This window comes from Ambystoma mexicanum, chromosome 5q (assembly GCF_040938575.1).
Source record: "Ambystoma mexicanum isolate Mex_15411 chromosome 5q, UKY_AmexF1_1, whole genome shotgun sequence".
Taxonomy (NCBI): domain Eukaryota; kingdom Metazoa; phylum Chordata; class Amphibia; order Caudata; family Ambystomatidae; genus Ambystoma; species Ambystoma mexicanum.
The window spans coordinates 1,326,297,532-1,326,318,590 of record NC_090933.1 but is presented as its reverse complement, the minus strand read 5'-3'; the positions used below and the strand labels follow the sequence as shown (position 1 = coordinate 1,326,318,590).

At 45.1% G+C, this 21,059-nt stretch overlaps 1 protein-coding gene across 11 annotated transcripts in view; it reads left to right on the top strand.

Annotated features, from left to right (window-relative positions):
- LOC138498527 (zinc finger protein 432-like) overlaps positions 1 to 18,716 on the top strand; it is a 103,270-nt gene extending 84,554 nt beyond the window's left edge. For all 11 annotated transcript variants that reach the window (XM_069622311.1, XM_069622305.1, XM_069622310.1 and 8 more), the window contains one exon: positions 15,093 to 18,716. In XM_069622311.1, the coding sequence (XP_069478412.1) occupies positions 15,650 to 16,987 (1,338 nt within the window). In that variant the 5' untranslated portion in view covers positions 15,093 to 15,649 and the 3' untranslated portion in view covers positions 16,988 to 18,716. The remainder of the gene's footprint in view (positions 1 to 15,092) is intronic.
- The last annotated feature ends 2,343 nt before the right edge of the window (positions 18,717 to 21,059 follow it).

Below are 21,059 nucleotides of genomic sequence, written 5' to 3'. Positions count from 1 at the left end.
TTCGGACGGTGGTCAGCACAGCGACACAAAGGGACTCCCCTTGATGCTAGAACGCCAAGATTACGCAAAGGCGGGTCTTGTAGGGCCAGCTGATGATCCCCCAAAGTTCCAAGTCGAGAAACAGAACAGTGACAGCGGGAGCACAGTAGCCCAAACTCTGGTCAGCTACATGATGGTTCAGGGGCACCTCCGGAGACTTTTCTCTGCAGGGCACTGAGCAGACATCATGAATGGATGTTCCCTCCACTCCCAGGATCGCAGCTCCTTCGCAGGACTGCTGAAGATCTTCAGCATGACAGCGCTCCTCCGGGACAGCAGCATAAGTTGGTAGACAGGCCTCCTTCCGACGGGTCTCCGGTTTCTTCGCAGGTCTCAGTTGGATAGAAGTCTTGCCTCCTTCAGGTTTCTCCGGGATCTCTGTAGAGTTGATGCAGGAGTTTCATTCTTATCCTAAAAGCCAGGTAAGAGCAGCTGCCCTCACTAGCCAAAGACGGAAGTAGCCCACACACCCTTCCAGTGGTCCAATCAGGACCACTGGCTGCAACACTCATACATATGACTCGGACACAGTGAAACCAGTTTGTGGATTGGGGCCATACAGTCCTACAGTCCCAGCCCACGTCCTGCCAGCAAACCAGTAGCCCGCCAAAAGCTTCTGCTTCCCGGGCACTGGAAGTGCTTAGGATTTCCCTGGCCTCACAGACCAGGAAGAAGGCTAAAGAACTAGATGGCCAAAGGACAAGCGAAAAACCATGTGGCACGGCCATGTTTGTACACAGCCACAGTTAGTAGCCAAACGTGGTAAGGCTAAAACGAAAAGTCCAACAAAGTGGGGAAAAAGTCACTGCTGCCACCATTCCTTTTAGCACACCTAGAGTAACCAAAAATCCTCTGTTAGTTTAGGGCAAAACCAAAAAGTGTACCCCATTGCACTGCAGTGTAATCTGAATTGTACAAAAGTTAACCACAAGTGATAAAGTAACCAAAAGTAGTAACACTGTAACACGACTATGGGAAACGATGGGCCTCATTACGAGGAAGGAGGTAACCACGCCGCTTTTTGCGGCATCGTCTACCTCCATTCCGGGTACCGGGTCCAGGTTCCCTGAATGGGGAAGTACTGGGCCATTCCACCCTTGGAGGGCCTGGTATTTCCCCAGTCAGGGAACCCGGACCTGGTACATCCCCACCCCCCCACTCCCATTTGAGCCCCCAAAGGGCTCAATGGGAATGGGGATCATGCTAACAACGGGGCCGTTAATGACAGGCCCATTGTTAGCATGCTGGGCGGCGTCCTTAGCGGGTTCCATGAGCAGTCCTCGTAATAGGGCGGTAAGGGGTTAACGGCTCCGGCACCTACACCGGCGCCGCTAACCCCTTACCGCCCTCCTCCTAATGAGGCACAACGTTTTCCAGTACCAACAGCCTGAAGGACATGCCTGTTTCCCAATGACATATGAGCGAAAGCCAGTGCAGTAAAGCTTAAGGCTTCACTGCACTGCAAAAAGAGTAAGTGAGCATCAAAAATAAAGCAAAAGGTTTGGGGGTTCCATAAAGATGTAAGGAAAGGTACAGTACAGAGAAATATTTCCCAACAGTCTCCAACCATCTCCTGTTTGCTAACCTCTCCCCAATCCCTCAATAATTAGATTGAGGATACAGTGATCACTATGCTCGCTCTTGGTGATTGTTAAACCTTATACAAGAGGCAATACATTGTGGCTAACAAAGACGTAGTGGAGTGTCACAGTTTTTCCGGTCAGACTCTGTGGGCTCAGCCATTCATGGTAAACCCTCCAATCATACACATAAGCCCTCTAGCGTGGAGCCTTTGCCTGTTAAGGTACGTAGACCAGTGGCCTTTAATTTGAAGAATGTTTTGTAGTGAGTCAAGAGTCTTTAAAGCCAACAGATGAGTATATTGTTCCAGTGAAGTGTGGGAGATTAAGCGTCCTTTCCCAATCTGATCACACTAGTGCAGTGGTCTTCAAACTTTTTCATACTTACCCCCTTCCCACCCCCACTTTCAGTAAACCTATTGTTTCTGGCACCCCACCTACAAGTCCTCCCCCCCCTTCCTTTGGTGGGGCCTAAAGGATGTCCAGGGGGGCCCATGCTCTTTACAATGTAAGCAGATGTTCCACTGCTTATATTTTCCATTAAAAGCAATCACCTTAATCCTTTAAAAAAGGCTAGAACTACACCAATCATGATAGGGCAAGGAAGAGGTAGGGTGACTACCTTCCGCCCCTGAATCCCTGTTATGGGTGTGTGCGCAGTATAATTAATATGCAAGCTTGTCCCCCTTATTCCAATTAAGCTAAGAACCACCACTAGGGTTTCTAAATTCACTGGGATCCCTTAATTCGGTTGCAGAGGGTCCAGGTGTCGTGGATGCAGTGGTCACTTTCAGTCCCTGGATTGTGTCCCGCTAAGTGGCGGTTCCTAGGACTGATTAACAACACGAATGGGAGGGGATTGTCGGACATGGGGATGGTACACGTCCGCTTTCTCTCTGCCTCACCTTTGCTGATGTCCCAACTGCTGCGCATACTGGCTACCTGGCCACCCACTGATATTACGGGTTCAGGCTCCTGCATGATCAGTGGCTCCTGCATGATCAGTTGCCTGTGCACTACCTCCGGGCTACCCAGCCACTTAAGGGACTGTATCTGCAACCCTACAGTCTCTTGACCACCTGCACATATGGGCCACTTTCTGGCAGCACTTACTAGTTACTTGCACTCTTCTTCCCTCGCCCCCCGCCCCCCTTCGCACTTCTCCTGCTCCCTTCCCCCTGCACTTGCACGTTCTGAATGACACTAGGCCTAGTAAGATTGTTGTTTTGTCCTCCCTGCCTTGGCTTTTCGTGCCTAGAAACACTTGTGTACAGGTGCGTTATAAATGACTTATCATATTAGAAAAGGCTGCTCTGCTAATCAATTATTTAAAACTAATTTATACTTTGCGGTTAGGAAAGAGGGTTATTATCAGATGAGAGAATCTTGTCTCAGTCCTGAGGACAAAATAGTAAAAAGAAGCCAGTAAACAAGAGAAGTGAAAAGAATATATAAAAGGGCATTGCCCAAACCAGTTGGGGGAACACACAGAGAATGGAAACGAGTCCCCCTAGGAGGAACAGGATAAAAGAGGAGGGAGTTTTAGACCGTCAATTCATAACTAGGAAAGCCTGATAAGGGGTCAAGATACCCCTCTTAGGCAGAAACCTGTGCAGTTCCCTTGGGGGCCACTGCAAAATATTTAAGACTACAGGTGGTTGGCAGTAAACCCAATTGGTAGCAGTCTGTACTACCCAGATTGACCTGGTAGCTGTGGCTGAGCAGCCAGACTTCTCTCAAGATGAGTTAGGCAGTATACAGAGCATACACAATAGGGCGAATGAACACAATAGTACAAGCAAACACTGACCAGAGCTTGGTGTAAAAGAGATATAATTATTTATTTAAGTCACATCTAGTAAAACACACTGGCACTAATATCAAGCAGTTCAAAAACAAAGTCACTAAAGAATATACACTCCCTTAAACGGTCATTAGACCAGTCTTAAGAAAAGCACCACTTATTTTCAGACAGCGGTGAGCGCTTAACGCAGATGGCACCCTAATACTTCAGTTTTAAAAGGGAGAGAAAGGCAAAGCATAGAATGAAACAAGTCCCAACACTTTCAGGCGAACACAGTACGAGGAAAAGGCAGGATTAAACCGTGAAGTTAAAGTTCAAAAGCAGGACCCACTTTAGGAGGGTCAGTGTGAAATGTGTCCAAGATCATACGGTTAATAAGTGCAAAAAAGTCTCGAGAGGTTCAGAAAGGAGTTGGACCAAAGAAAGGGGACCAGTTGGATGGTCAAGCGGCCAGCACAGTCCAGAAGGTTAAGGATTTACTGACACATTGTAGCAATCTATAGCAAGGGCGGCCTGGCGGACACGGTACCTTAAAATGGTGAGAACGCTCCAGCGGTGGTAGTTGTTCCTGGCAGTGGATGCAAGTCGGGGCTTCGTCTGGGGGGAGAGAGGATCTCGACGTGGAGGAGAGCCGGAGTCTGTTGCACTGCCAGTGAAGAAACCAGCCGCAGAGTTCCCAAGCAAAAAGGACCGGTCCTGCAATTCGCAGGTCAGAGGTAAGTGGCTATCCAGTTGCCGGGGTGCGGAGCACAGGCAATTCGACCACTCGACGTCCTGGGTTGCGAAAAAGGAGTGGAAACTGGTTGTGCCCACCAGTCAAGGGAAGAAGACTCTCCAGCAGGGAGATCTCCTCTGTCGTTGGGAAGTGGTGAGTCTGTTCAGCAGGGCTCCACCGGTGGTGTCTTCGTTGCAGGTCGGCTCAGCTTCTCCCTTCTTCGGATTTTCAGGTCCTGTGGCGACTTCTGAAGTTCCAGTCCCCAAAGCCCTGCTTTTATGCAGCATACCCCCATTCACGCAGCCTAGCTGTCAATCAAACATGCTAAGTGGTGAGCCGGGCAGCTCACCACTTGGGCCAATCACACAAGAGTGCGACTTGAGTTGCCGAGGCTACTCAGTCCAGGGTGCCTAAACCCCTTCCCACACCCCCTGTGGTACCCAGATAGAGTGGCACCACTTTGGAGGGCTTCTGTGGAGAAGCCCGCCAAAAGTGGAACACAGAGCTCAACCTTGGTTTCAGGATTACAGCGGCGAACACTATCGCCATTTTAGAATCGAGTTCTGGCAAAAAATACCAACCGGTGAATTAATAATTAAATAAACCGGCGGTATGTTCGAGGCTGTATTAATTATATATTAAAAAGTGGTAGCCTCGAACAATGGGAAAATCCCATAGGAATATATTTGCGGTCGAATATAAAAAGTAGTATCCACTGCCACCAGCCAAAACTCTCTCAGTGGGACGGGACAGTACCCCCTCGAACAACAGATGCAGGGGCAATCAAATTGCCCCTACCAGTACGTCCACTATAAGATGGTTTGTACTGGTTATGTTAATAATTTGGGTCTAGTAAAGCCAATGGTGACTTTACATGCCCTGGGAGACAGTAGTCAGTCCCAGGGTATGGAGTCTGTTTGGGGGTCGCTACGACACCCCTGTGTTACTGCACGGAAGGTGCTGTGTAACACATATCACAAAAACACATGAGACCCTATGGAGTAAAAGACCCCATAGCCCATAAAACACATACAAAGTCAAAGGAATACCTCAAATCATGTCCAAGAGTGGGAAGAAAAGAGTCTCACTCTTGGCAGGAGAAAAAAAAAACTCCAGAAATCCAGCAAAGCTGCTGGGGGACTTAATAGGTTAGGAAATTCAGCCTAAACAGAGAATTCTCCCTAACAACCTCAACTCGCGAAAGCCTGATATTAGAGACTGGGAAGTGTCTACAAGGGACGACAAGAATGTGAGGAACCACTGCCAGAGAAAACATTCTAAATATAGGACCACAGAAAGCACAAAAACTAAGAACTGATCTCAGAGACGATTCAAGGAGACTATGTCAAGAAATATCTGTACCACAGAGAAAAGGTATAAATAAAGAGACCATCTGAAGAGAAGACCAGGCAAATATAAGAAACTCTCCTGGCCTATTTAAATTCATTGGATATAGTGGCAGGGGCAGATAGTTTGGAAGGAGGACACGTTTACTTTGGACTTCGGACAGCTGACTAGCACGTTCCTTTAGATGGGTAGAGTGTTCCCTCTAGCAATAGGGAAAGATATTTATTAATGTCCTCCGTGTGTCCGACTCCTTCTTCCGACCCACCACACAACTCAGTAGTTATGGTTATGCTGGGTACCATATTTCACTATGTAGTGCCAATTAACCTTAAGTATAGCGCTAGCAACTCTGTAACATAACCGGTGTATTTATAAAGCTCACGTTCACCCCCGTATGGGCATCTTGGCGCTAATAGCAGTTGTTTATTGTTACCCAACTTAATGGTACTCCTATCGACCTCGGAAGGAAGAAGGGCTGAGGGAACCTGCCAGGATTCGAACCTGTGACCATGAGGTCAAACGAAGGCCCCTGTAGTGGATGCATTAATCCACTGAGCCACAGACCTGGCTGTTCTGGTTACGTCGGGGTATCATATTTCCCTATGTAGTTTCATCTAACTGTAAGGATAGCGGTAGCAAATCAGTAGCTCTGGATATTGTTTATTTGTAATGCGCCTATACACAAGTGTCTCGAGGTGCAACAAGGTTGGGGGGTGGGGTGGAAAAGTGATCTTACTAGGCCATGTGACATTGAGATCATGCAAGTGCAGTAACCAGAAGTGCAGGAGGAGGGGCAAAGTGCTGGAACAGGGCAGTTGGGCCTGTGACGAGGACAGGTCCGGGGAAGAGAAGGGGAACAAAGCTAAGTGCAATGGAGAGGGAAGGAATGGCTCAAGGCCATCCAGTCATGTGCAGATGCAGGCGGACGCGGGGGGGGACCAGGGAGGGAGGGTGTGGTGGGTCCGGGGAGAACAAGGGCATGGGTGGACTGGACAAGGGGGAGGGGGGGCGCTAGTGCCCTGTAAGACTCTGAAGTAACCAGGGCAGAGGGGTAAAATTGGCAGGGGAGAGGAGAAAAGGGAAGGACTTGAGTCACTGTGGTAGGGGAGTAGGAGAGGGAGGGAAGAAAAGGAGGGTCTTGAGAAGCTTCCGGAACTTAAGGAGATCCAGCTCATGAGGCCATTCCAGCGTAAGCCACCTGTGGAGGAGAGCTCTTTCCCCTTACTCTCTGCTTGGAGAAACATCTGATCTGCGGATAGTTGGAGCTCAGTGACCGAAGGGCTCTAGCAGGTAGGTATTTCGAGAGAGTGTTGGATGTAGTGGGGTCACAGGCCCCAGAAAGCCTCGTGGAACATGCAGGGTTCCATGTGATATTTTCGCGGCAAAAATATCGCAATGCTAAAATATCGCCGCATTTTTGCCGTGAAAATAACACATGGACCCTGCGGGGGGCACCCCCGCAACCCCCGCTGGCGATATTTTCACCACCAAAAATATCGCCTATGGCCTTTCCCGACGACCATATGTACGGCGATATTTTTGGTGGCGAAAATGTTACCTGATACCACATGCAGAGGGTCTTGAATTTAATCCTTGCAGCAACTGGGAGCCAGTGGAAGTGCTTCGGTTCGCGCAAGAAAAAATGGCTTATTCCTGACCCCTCAAGGCCATCCCTTTTCTCGCATCGTCCCCCGCCTCTCAGCAATGGCAACCATGACTAGTTAAGGGTGAGAGGCGTCCAAACGTGGGAAGGAGTGTCAAGGCTCCAGCAAGGAAAACTCGTGCCAAATTGTGCAATACCTGATAATGATTTGAGTGCCTTCCATTTGAATTGACCGCCTGTTGTCTTTAACTTTCCATTGGATACCAATACCTGTAAAAAGAATTGTACTCCCCAAAAGCTGTTGGCTTTTCTGTACTTCTCCCGATGCGGTTGGAACACCAAGAAGGTCACCTTGCCCTTTTATAGCACGCCCTCCGTCGCGTCTCGTGCAACGATCATCTTTGACTATTCAATAGTTGTACAACTGAAGAAAACCTTAAAGGTTTAGCACCTCATTAGCAAACTATGCATACCACTTTAATTATTGACTAGCTCTCTCCTCTAAGAAAAATAACTTCTCTTTCTTTACCTATATTGAACAATCATTTTGTGAAAACCGACCATCTTATTTCCCTTTTATTACTAAAGGAGGGTGACAAGATGATTGCATGTTATCTGTACACCCCTTCTTAGTTTTGGGTATTAGCTGGTGCTAGAAGCCAAATGTTTTGCCTTAGAAGATCGATAAGAGGGAGATCAGATAGGAGTGAAGGACACACAGCTTGTCTGTGTTTGGCAATTTAATGACTCAATTGACTGCCTATTGCCAGGCCAATCTCTATGGCCATTCCCACTCACTACCTACCCTTCCCCACCCAAAACACATCCTTCTGAAACCTATTTGAATTAGCTCTGTCTAGCAGCAACATCAAACGTTATGCTGTGTATGTAGGGCCTGCCATTGTTATTTTGTATCTGAGAATGGTTCAATTGCAGCTGTAAAGGAACCTTTGGTGTAATAAAGATACCATCACTGCGTGTGCCTTCAGCTGCTCGATTTTATAAGCAATATGTCTCCTCACATCTGTTCCTTGCATTGAAGTTTTATTAAAAAAGCACTGGCAAAGCCAACACTTTTGGCTTGTGTATAGGATAGACATTTGGCACACACTGACATCATATGGCCAGGTACTCGCACCATTTTCTAGCCGTTATCATCTTATTCCCAGCTACTGGTAAATGCTGAGCCCTTGTCCATACAAAAGCCATAACGAATGGTTTTGCCAATGCTTGTTTTTGTCCTGATGAAGGTCCCCTACTACAGTCCATTGATTTGCAGTGAAGTCTATTATTTCTATTTATAAGGGTATATAGCGCTTTAATCCAAAGCGCTTTACATTATTACAACAGGATTACAAAAAAGAATGAAATAGAAGCATATTTACAAACGTGAAACAAACCAATGAAACAATATGTAGAGCAATTTACCTGGGTAGTAGAAAGGTGAAGGGAGGGGTGAAGGGAAGAGAAGAGGGAGTAAAGATGGGGAATATAGATGAAGTTTCAAGGGGATAGGAGGAGACATAAGAGGGAAAGGAGAGGGTGGGAAAGGTGGGTAGGAGGGAGAATAGGGATCCAAGAGAGAAGTGAAGGAGGTCAGGGCGGGGGATGGAGAAGAGATTTCGGGCAGGCACGGATTTAATCGTGCCAAGAGATTTCCAACTGTTTATGCTAAACAGTTGGCACGATGATGCACACATGGGTTCCTGTGGTATTTGAATGATATGAAGTGTTGCGATTTTGTTTACATCGTTTTGTTGTAAAATAAAATATGTAATTTTGTAATAGAGGTTTGCTGACATATTGGGCATTATTTGATTAACCTTAAGTTTGTGTGTTTTTGAGAAAGTTAGGGTTGATCCAGCTCATCCTAGAATGATGGATTAAAGGAGGCTTTCGGGCCCTCTCTGTTAAAGAAAGACCATTGAATCATTCAGGATAAATGCAGGTGTCTTGACTTTGTGTTTTACAAGTGGTTGGTGGACCTGTGGCGTCGAGGTACTTCGATCTTTGTTCTGAGTTTACCTTTTCTAGTGCATATCAATTAAAATGGATGATTTTAACAAAACACTGAGGTAATGTGGGTGTTTAGGTTATAGGAAATGTGTATTATCTTGCGTATTTCTAACATAAACACACAACAGTAATAGATTGTGTAATAACCAGACAATTTGGGCTTAGCTAACAATTAGCCAACGGAGAAAGATTTGCTTATAACAAATGTATGGAGTCCATTTGCATAGAATACATTAATTTGAGACCAACATTAATGTGATTTGCTTCACAGATGTCACCCCACTTTGGTTCTTAGTTTCTCAAGTAACGTTGGTGCTCGCCACTTATTGTATACTATGATAGCTTTGCATATACACTGTCTTAGACTATATGCTTGCCAAAATGGCATCTCATGTGAGCCTACACAGACGCCCAAACCTTCCAACACTACCCAGCAGGGGAATGTCAGAAAGGCAAGTGGACATGGATCATCTGGTCTGGAGAGGTGTATGCCTCGTTCCTCATGCATGCAGAGTAGAAGGGCTGTGGAAGGCAACAGCACAATACAACACCTGTGAGGCCAAGGAGAGAATGAATGAGCAATCCATATCTAGGCTTTCCAGAGATCTCCCACCAACCCGTTGCTCAGGCTTCCTGCAGGTTTGCCCCTACCATGATGGGATGGTCCAATGGGCAGACGTCCTGGGAAAAGGAAGCATTGACGATCAGGCACTAGAGTACAGAGAGATGGGCATCGCTGAAGGCAGCAGCAAGGTGCTGTTTAATAGACCAAGCACTGGCGGGCAAAGTTATTCACAGTATCACAGCAGGCTGGTGCCATATTAATGATGCAGGGAGTCAAATGGTCCGGGCCATGCGCAGCCTTTACTCCTGCTAGAATTACATTGCCAACTTGTGGTAGTGTTCAGCTGTAGTTTCCTGACCGCCCAGCTGAGAGCAGTTCACCAACTTGTGAAACAATGCAAGGATCTGGGAAAACCTGTGCATTACATTTGTGGTAGAGGAAGATGATAAAGATATGTCTTGTGAATGAATCAATGGTCTTTGCTATGTTGGGAGGGGACTGGGTCAAGGGCAGGAATCTGGCTCATTCTGCTTCTTAGTAAAGAACCTGAATTATGGAGTTTTTTATTAGTTTCCACTAAGCGAGTTCAGAAGCATGCATGTAGAGACTAGGATGGAGGGTGTTGAGGTACAGCAGGGCATTCTACTTTTTATTGCAATCGCTTATTATAGTACGTTGTGGCCAGATAAATGGATCAACATTCGGGGAGCCCAGAAATTGGATTTTAAGGGTACTCAAGATTGATATGCGCCACACAAGGATATGGTTAGGCCAAGATTGTTAAATATTGTCGGCCTTGACAGCCTAAAAAAAGGGTGTTGCTTCTGGAGGGTGGGTAAACTCGCACAGCCTAAGGTGGTGGCTACACAGATGACGCACCTGAGAACAGATTAGGGGGAGCTTGTCGTCTAAGGATTATCCACTCAAAACATGGAGCATTCCCAAAAAATGATTTAATCGTGTCATCTCAAACTGGTGTTTGTCTCCCATACTGGAACGCTCAAAGGTTCTCGCATATACTGTGGTGGTAGTGTTAATGACTCCAATCAAGCAGTCCCACTAAGTCAGTGCCTTGTCTGGGATTGCTCAAGGGAAGCCCTTAATTATATATTTTTATAGCAAGTTATACTCTGGATGATAAACCCTTGTATATCACCCCTCTCTTAGAATCCCCCTGACCCCACTGAGCCAAGAAGTAGGTTTGTTTTGCAGTTTAAAAGATTTATTGGAAAATTAAATATCTATATATCGCACTTTTAGAAATTAATATTTGATAGCACACTTGTGAATATGATGTTGATCAACAATGGGTAATGTTACAATTGGACACTGTTTCCAATCAGTGAGGAGTCAGTATAGGAAGGATAAGATGGCGGAAAAATACTTTTATGGTTCCAAGGAAAACAATGAGGGAAAAATGCAGTACATAAATAAACTGATATGGTTTCCCAAGAGATAATATGTTCACTTTTCCCCTTGTGGCGATTCACTCCCCCCTCCCCCCCCTATTCAAATTAAGGAGATGGAAGTAACACACACAGTCTTCAGGAATACAATCACAGTACAATACGAATTCAGCCCCCCCCCCCCCCCCCACCTTTAGCAAGCTTTATAGCACCAGGGATGATTTTGAAACACAGGCAAAATACTTTCAGGTGATTTGCAAGGAAGTGAAATATGCTAAAGATGATTTTAATTCCCTGTAGAGGTTCAGGGTGAGTGAGAGATGCTTTGAAGGAGTTCAGGTCCACACTACAATGATTAATGAGGGATTATCAGGTTGGAAACGGATTTCAGGGAAGGAAGCAAAAAGACGGCTGTTTTGACAGGAGCTAATTTATCAATTCGCAGCAAAATGTCAAATCGCGGCAAATTTAGTTGCGTGCGTCAAGCGTAATTACGGAGAAAGTATAAGGAGTAGAAAGAGGTTCTAGGCTCGTTGGAAAGCTCAGAATCTTAGCTTTACGATGAAAGTTTAATCACGCTCCTACGATGAACGGATCAAAAGTTAGAGATTTTTGTGGAGGTAGTTTCTCGAAATGAAAGTAAGATTCAAATGACAAATGACACTTTTGCAGGTTTGAGATCACAGAAGGGAACACAAGATTTCTATGCAGTTTGGACAGGTTAAAATAGTTTGAATTAGATTATTTTAACTAAGAGATGGGTTCTACACAGTTCTGGCTGAGTACTCGCACTATAATTTAAAATAGGAATGGGCCTCGTCACGGATCTGGTCAACAGGTTTTTTTCACTCGCCACGGACGGTCTCTGCCTGGTTTTCCTTACAGCTCTCTGGGTCAGCTCTGCTCTGCACTCTGGTCTGGGTCTCTGGTTCTGATCAGGTCTTTGGGTCCAGATACAGCTCTGCTTCCAGGTTCAGATATGATTCTGGCCCAGGGTCCTGGCCAGAATCAAACAGCTCTGGAAGCAGAGCTGCTTGAATAATTTTCAAAAGATTTTGAGGCCTGCTGAAAATGGATTCAACTGATGGTTGAGGCCTCAATGCTACAAGTTCTGAAGTCTGGATTCTAAGTTCTAGATATGGTCCTTTTGGATATTGTCTGGTCCGGCAGAGCGCTTCATAAGGAAGTTGAGAGTGAGTCCCTTGCCTGTCCAAAGCAGTCTCTTTTTATGTGTTTTGAAAATGGGTGTGTGCGTGGCATAACTAAGCCGGCCCTTTGCAACTTATCATTGGCCAGTTCTCCTCTCTCCCTTGATTGGGGAAACTGAGTTGTGAGTCAGAGTGATGAGGTAGGTTTATGGTCAGAGGATCCTCCCCTTGTCAAATTGCACACACATCTATTTTTGATCCAAATACACATTTATCTATGTACCCTTTTTCTAATATTATATGTCCAGTTAACATATTTTCTGTAGCACCAAACCATCCAATCCCTGTCTTTGTAAGATGTTGTGTCCACTTTTGACAGAATTCTGCCCTTTTCATCCAGATAACGACCTCTAAACTTTTCCAGATTTTACACAAATGTGCACAAGGGATATGGGTTTCAGATGCTAAAGTGTCAGATTTTTAACATTCATACATTTGGAGTAACAACCTTATTTCTGCTACTACTCGCTAGAACATAACACAGGGTCCCAACACCTTTTAAAATGTGCACAGAAAAATCTCAAGAATAATGGTATTAATTATATAATTTTGACAAGTCCGTAATATGAATTATCCATCTTTTTAAAATTATGCCCTGGCCCAGAGGGGTGTGGTTTGGTTCTCAAAGCACATGGGGAAGCTTCTGTCTGTCCCCGCCTCCAGCTCAGGTGGCTCCCAGAGGCACTGCCCCTCCCATTTCCTTCCAGGAGGAAGCCGTTTACGACCCCCCTAATATAACATTTGCCTGAGCCCAGGACAGTGCATTGTTTAGTTTCCTGCTGTCCCCAAGTGCCACTCCCCTAATTCAATCAGAGAGGTGTCATCTCCTTTTGGCAGGGGCAACAGAATGCAGCCAGGCCTGGGAACACAGCTGCTGATCAAGTTTCAACTCCTGTCGGGGTAGTTGTCAGGCAGAATTCAATCTCTTTGAACTTTAAGACTCTTTTTAATCAAGGCACAGTTCTGCAAGACAGCTCTCCTGTCGGAGTTTAGACCACTAGCGCTGGCTTGTGGAAATTGTCGGTACTGCAACTATTTTTTTAGGAGTTGTCTTGAATTTGACAGGAGAATTTTGCTATTGTTTTGATGGGCATCCTTACAGTAGAGTGGTGATGTGGAACACCCCACAAGAGGTTGAATCTTGAGAGTGGTCTTGTGCCCATGATTTTAGCAACTTTTTGACATCAATAAAAACGGATTTTTGAACAAAAGTCTCCTGTATTAGCTATCTTGCAATGTTCGAAATGGACATTTTGAGCTTGCACTTCAGAAAAACAGAGGTGATTTCAAGGCGCTTTTGATCTAACAGGCCCTGCTAGTCTTTTGATTTAGTTTTGTTGTGGGATAGAATGATGGGCGGCGACAGCTCATCCCCACATCTACCCAGTCTATTGATTTAGTTTTGTTTTGGGATAGAATGATGGGCGGCGACAGCTCATCCCCACATCTATCCAGTCCAATAATTCGACATGGGTCAAAACCCTTGACAATAGCTACCTACACACGACACACACTACCTGCACCAGACACACACTACCTGCAGGTCTGACAAACGGGTGGACAGTTGGGGTGACTATGCATACTATTCACACGTACATACATCTTATTCCAGGGTTGCTGCCACATGGGTTGCAAGAGATGCAGGCTTTGGAATTATCATCCCTTTTAGGTCATGGATCTGTGGGATTATGTTGAGCAGATTCCCCTGGAGTAGGTAGAGTAGAATTTCCACAGTAGATCAGCGGGAATAATGTGTGTAATCCCTAAATGGTGGCATCAATTTGTGGATATCAATGGTGATGGGGCAACATCCCCATTAGTTACCAGGGATGTGATGGAAGCAGTTTTTGGTCACAGCACAGAGGGTACAAGGGCATGCTGAGATTGGACCTAAGGTGACAAAAAGGGGTCTGGGTCAGGTTAGGGGAGCCTGGTAAGTAACGGACCGATTTACACCCACTCCTTAACAGTAAAACAGAGTGTGTACGACCTCCTGAAAACGGCACTGTTGTATTTTGAACAGGGAAACGGAAGTGGGATCCCTCTGGCCAATTAAATTTAGTACTTGGCAAGGGGGCATTTATATTAAATAAATTAGGAAGGCAAATGGGGTGATATTGTGGAGTTCAGAGTCTTTTTCATACACTTTTTATTCTTTTGGTCTCGGACACAAACTCCAAATCCATCCCTCATCTCCAGTTTATCTAGGTTTCAAGTCAATGTTTTGAATGTAGTTGCAGCATGGCCTGTGCCATTCTCACCATGGGAAGAGATTGGCGCATTCCCTTTTAAATCACGATTCTGTCCTTGTTTCCTCGATTGTGCTGTTGGGTTATATTATTCATGTTTGGGCCAATACACAAGTCATCAGTGATTACGTAATGGACTGGTCAAGCAGGCGTCCGATTGGTGGCAAACGCCTGCTTTTTATCATTTGTTTATGGAAAATGGGAGCTTCCATGTACTAATTTAGTCATTTCTGAATAAATATATAAAATATGCATTTAAAATGTTTGTTCACCAAGCCTGTGTTTTTCCCTAGTGTTTTGGATGCAAAACATTTCTAAATAAAAATGAATTTTATTTTCCTGCTGCATGTTACCTCTGTTCCACTAAATGTTCCCATTGGAGCACCACTTCTCTGCCACCTATTAGGGTGCCTTTCCCCAATAGATTGCACTTGAAAGTCAAATAAGTTACTACGTGAGGTGTTCACATCACTACTACTGAGTAGAGTCTTATTAAATATGCTCCCTGCGATTGTGAAAGTATTGAAACTAATAATGTGCTTCTCCTTTTATGTTAATAGGTGACTGCCCCAGAAAAGCAAAAGCAGTGATTGTTCAATTCTCTGGACTATCGCGGTGAAAAGCCTCATTCTTGGAATATGCCATTTCCAAGCATCTTAGAAATGCGCACATTTGGGGTCAAGTTGCCTTTTCAGAGTAAATAGGAACTGGGCTGCGAAGCCTGTTGATACATGATGGCTTCCATCCATGCAGCCACTTCGTGGTAACATCCAGTAACCAAGCATGTTCATTCTGTAAATCCTGGGGAGAGGTATATCTAGCATGAAAATGGCAACTTGTTATGTGCAGTAAGAAAAGTTTTTTTCATTTGAGCTCTGAATTTGGAAAAGGTTAATTGAAAAGGCTTCTCTTAAGGAGAAGGCACCTGACAAAATAAACTGGCAAGACACGTTACACGTGCACAAAATGTGGGAACAATTGCCATCTCTAGAGCATACTTACTGCCCACATGAGGACATAGGTATAAAACCTTATCAGTGCACTAAATTTGATAACTGTATCATGCAAATGGACGTCCGTATCAGCCACCAGCAAATGAATAAAGGTGAGAAACCTTATGAGTGCATTCAATGTCAGAAAGGGTTTTCTACAAAGGGGGAGCTTGCTATCCACCAGAGAACACATACAGGTGAGAAGCCTTATGAGTGCACTGAATGTGGAAAAGGGTTTGCTAAGAAAGGAAAACTTATTAGGCACCATAGAACACATACAGGTGAGAAACCTTATGAGTGCATTGAATGTGGGAAAGGGATATCTTACTAGCCACCAGAGAACACATACAGGTGAGAAGCCTTATGAGTGCACTGAATGTGGACATGGGTTTGCTCAGAAAGTACATCTTATTAATCACCAGATAAAACATACAGGTGAGAATCCTTATGAGTGCACTGAATGTGGAAAAGGGTTTGCTCAGAAAGGAAAACTTATTAGGCACCATAGAACACATACAGGTGAGAAACCTTATGAGTGCATTGAATGTGGGAAAGGGTTTGCTACAAAGGGATATCTTACTAGCCACCAGAGAACACATACAGGTGAGAAACCTTATGAGTGCACTGAATGTGGAAAAGGGTTTGCTCAGAAGGGACATCTTACTATCCACAAGAGAAAACATACGGGTGTGAAACCTTATGAGTGCACTGAATGTGGGAAAGGGTTTGCTACAAAGCAAGAGCTTACTATCCACCACCAGAGAACACATACAGGTGAGAAACCTTATGTGTGCACTGAATGTGGGAAAGGGTTTGCTACAAAGGGATATCTTACTATCCACCAGAGAACACATACAGGTGAGAAACCTTATGAGTGCACTGAATGTGGAAAAGGGTTTGCTGAGAAAGGACATCTTATTAGGCACCTGAGAACACATACAGGTGAGAAGCCTTATGAGTGCATTGAATGTGGGAAAGGGTTTGCTACAAAGCAAGACCTTACTGTCCACCAGAGAACGCATACAGGTGAGAAGCCTTATGGGTGCACTGAATGTGGGAAAGGGTTTGCTACAAAGGGATATCTTACTATCCACCAGAGAACACATACAGGTGAGAATCCTTATGAGTGCACTGAATGTGGAAAAGGGTTTGCTACAAAGCAAGAACTTACTGTCCACCAGAGAACGCATACAGGTGAGAAGCCTTATGGGTGCACTGAATGTGGGAAAGGGTTTGCTACAAAGGGAGTTCTTAGTAAGCACCAGAGAACACATACAGGTGAGAATCCTTATGAGTGCACTGAATGTGGAAAAGGGTTTGCTGAGAAAGGAAAACTTATTTGCCACCAGAGAACACATACAGGTGAGAAGCCTTATGAGTGCATTGAATGTGGGAAAGGGTTTGCTTGGAAGGCACATCTTATTAGCCACCAGAGAACACATGCAGGTAAAAAAAATGCCTAACTGCATTGAGTGTGGGAACTGGTTTAGTCCTAAGGTACGTCTTATTTACCAGCACTGAATCAAAAATTGTCAAATTTGTATACTCCCTTTTTGCAGCGATTCTTAATGGCCCCTCTTCAACTTTTCTCTTTCATGCAAATGCTTGGTAACTCTGCTGTGTAGTAGAATAGGGCCTCATTACGAGGTTGGCGGTAGCCGTGCCTGTATTACGAGTTGAATGGGCCGGTAATTGCCATTCGCGGGTGGCAGTGGTACCGCACTCCCCATTCCCCTTCTGCCCCAAAGGGCAAAATGGAGATGGGGATCATGGATGCACCGGCACCGTTAATAACAGGGCCGGTGCAGCTGCAGGTTTTGCTCGTGGGTGCCGCACAGCCCGCCAGGTCAGACCTGGTGGGGTGTCAGGCACCCGCGAGTAAAACTCTCACTTTGGTGGTACGGTGTGAACAGTGCCGGTGCCATACTGGCACTGTTAACACTGTACCGCCAAAGTTATAATGAGGCCCATAGTCTTGATTCTAAAATAAATGGTTGTGTCTCTAATTTATAACATTGTTCATGTGCTTACCAATACATACTAATGACTATGAATGGAGCTGGATATCTGGTCTCTGGTGTGCTCACCTTTAATCATGAATGAGGAAAAAGGAACAAAGGTCATGGGGGTGTGGTGTGGCTCCACTACTTACACTGGCCTCAATGTATTTTCTGGTGCAAAATGCATAGAGGCACAGAGCCGTGCCAAGCTCCCTGATGGCAGAAATGTTTCTAGAGAACAGCTGCACTGGGATATGGATATCATAAATGAGTAAACTGTGGCAGGAAGGAATCCATTAGAAATGCCTCTACGGAATTACATTTGTACACCCCCATAAAGTAATTTTACTAGCAACATCAACACATAGGGATTAAAATACTGCAAATTTCAATTATTTGGAGCCCTCCTGACTAATAAAAATGGAGAAGGCTATATTCTCACATGGCAATTAGACTAAGCTTGGTACAACACATGTGCGCAAAGACTGTTTTGCAAAGGGAAAACATGGATAATGGCATTCATAAAACTGGACTCTACAATATTACTCAAACCCATTTCCAAGAAATGCATGCCTCACCAGGCATGCCATCCTTGCTGAATGCTGCAGTGTTTCCACTGTTTGTAGCATGGTCTACAGTTTTCTATTCTCCTCAGGGTCCCCTTTACTGTATTACACTATTGCCTATCTCTGTTGGAGCATTTAGGATTAGTAGATGATTCCCTAGCCTGGGATCGACATGTGGGGGTGTGAGGGTGCATGCCCACTATTAAAGCACTAACTTAAAAGAAATTGGTTTGATGAGCAGGGCACAGAGAAGATGTCAAATTATGTGGACATGTATTTTAGAAAAGTGTCATTTTGTGAATAGAGTAGAAAGGGCAAATGTAATAGAAATATGCACTGTGTTGTGAGACAATAAAAGTCATGCAAATTTGGAAATGAAATGGTGCCTTTCTGTCTGAAATGAGAGCTATGGGTGTAATGATATCACAGCTGTTCTCTAAATTCCAAGAAGGAATAGTGGACATAAATGTTTATAAAATAAAGCTGGTCTTGGATAAACTGACATGTCTAATGTAAAAGTCTCCCACCGGGATTCATACACTGAGTGAAATGCTGATGAAATGAATATTGAGCTTCAGCCAATATGTCACTGTGTTCATATTAAAAATAAATTGTTAGGAACTCAATTGGTGTTAATCTTTTTCCCTGACTTTTTGTGTAAACTGCCTTCTGAAACAGGTGATTCATTTGTTTTAATTAGTGGGACCACCTCTATTCCAGATTTATGCTGGAATGTATTTATTTTATTTTTGGATTTGTAGAGCGCGCTACAGCCCACAGGCATTGAGGCGCTATAAGGACATGTAAGAGAGCTTGCTTGAGGCTTACAGGAGTGCAGCCCATGGAGAAATGCGTAATACAATTTGCTTGGCTACAGGCTAATACTTTACAGAACAAACAGTAAATGAGCGACAGGAAGAACACAGATAGAAGAATGCATAGCATGATGGGATGGGCCATTCAGACAAATAGCCTGGTTTTGAAGCAGCATGAAAATCAATCATCCTGATTGGGGCTGGGAGGGTGTTCCAAAATGTTGCAGCCATGGTTGGGAAACTGGAACCCCCAGCACATGCTCTACGTGTGGGAGGTGCAGTGATACGATTGGCATAGGCAGAACTAGATGCTCTGGAGGAGGTCTGTTTGGTGATCCTGTGTGCTAAGTACGGGGGTGCCAGGCCATGAAGTCATTTATGTGTGAGGGCCACTGTTTTGAAGACCATCCTTTCCTTGACAGGTAGCCAGTGTACCTGCCTCCTGACCTCAGAAATGTGATCCCTGCTTGAGATGCCTGTTGCGGCCCTTAAGGCATTGTTCTGAGCTATTTGGAGTTTAGCCAGATTCTTCTGGGATGTCCCAACAAAGAGGGCATTGCAATAGTCCAGCCTTGAACCAATGATGGCCCTTGTGATGGTGATGCAGTTCTGTTGGGAGAAGAAGGGCCTTATTGCATAGGTCAGTTTAGAGTGATAGGCTGTGGAGGATGCAATGGCATTGACCTGCCTATCCATGGTCAGGCTAGGTTCGAGATACATGCCCACAGTCTTGATTTCTTGAGACACTGTGATGGGAATGTTTGTCTTAAACTTTCTTGTCATTACCATGGAGGGAGTGGGTAGTGACAGATGAGGTGGGGTAAGGGGGTGGGAAAGAGGTGATCAAGTAGGGAGCTGCTCGTGACTGAAGGGGTGGGGTAACATGAAGGAGGTGGTAATGGTTTCAGTGGATGGGTGGGAAAGAGGTGAACGTGGTGGGAGGTGGTAGTGATGGAGGAGGTGGGGTAGGGAGGAGGTGGTGCTTGTGTTCAAATCTGCAGGGTGTGCCCTTCCACACCTTACCCTTTATCGGCATTAAAGAAAACATGGAGGAAATAAAGATAAGTGTTTACAAATCAATGGATTGATACAAAATTGTGAATTAAACCCACATTCTACATTTGCTGTTTTTGTATAAACATTTGCTAGCATGACCTGCCACTTTTCTTACAACAAATGCGATGGATGAACTTTCTTTTGCATAGAATTGTGATAACTGCGGAGTATACTGCGACACAAGTTAGCATAGCTCTCAACCATTTGTGTTGCAAAGGCGGGTGAACACCCGATTTTGTTTTTTGGCGGGTGAGACGCCCATTGGAATTAATGGGCGTACAAGAGGCGTGGCGGGTGAGTCAGCCCTTTTCAAGGCGGGTGACACCTGCCAAAAGTGTGAGAGTTGAGAGCTGAGTTGGACAGGATTTTGGCTGAAGACTTTTTGTGTTGGGGAAAGGCCTCGCTGTCCCTGCACTAGTAGAGTTTCCCTACCTAAACTCAAAACTAAGGAACTGTCGGTGCCAGAAGTTCAAAACAAAACCATCCTGTGTGGAAGTACTATTCTGACCCCCGCACTCTAAACAAATGAATTCTAAGGTGAAAAGGATGAATTCTGAGGTGAAAAAGATAATGTGCCTCAATATGACTCTGGCGGTAGCCGGCTGGCGCCGGAGTCATTTTTTTTCTGCCCGGAAATAAAATATTCCCCATTACCATCGAGTCCCATAGGACTCAATGGGAATGGGGAGGACGGTAGCACCAGCACCATTAATAACGGAGAGACAGCCAGGGCTGTAATGCCCCAGTGATTCCCCATTGCCAGGCGCCGGAAAAAAAATATGGCATAGGGGAGGCCAACGTGAAGTTTCAAAGTGGTCATACGAGGGTCAAGCTAAATCCCTTGTACAGTCGAAAGTCTTTGACACGTTGTGAAAACTAAGTGAACACTGATAATTGGCAAACGTGAACCTGACTGAGGGATGCCTGCGAATTGGGGTAAATGGTAATATACCCGTGAACATTGTGATAACAAGTATGATCCCGACTGAGGGATGCCCACAGTGAGTTAATGGTCTGAGCCTGATCGAGGGGGGGGCTAATGTTGATTAAAGGATCAGAGCCCGGCTGAGGGGGATCCAAGGTGAAGAATAGTCGCAC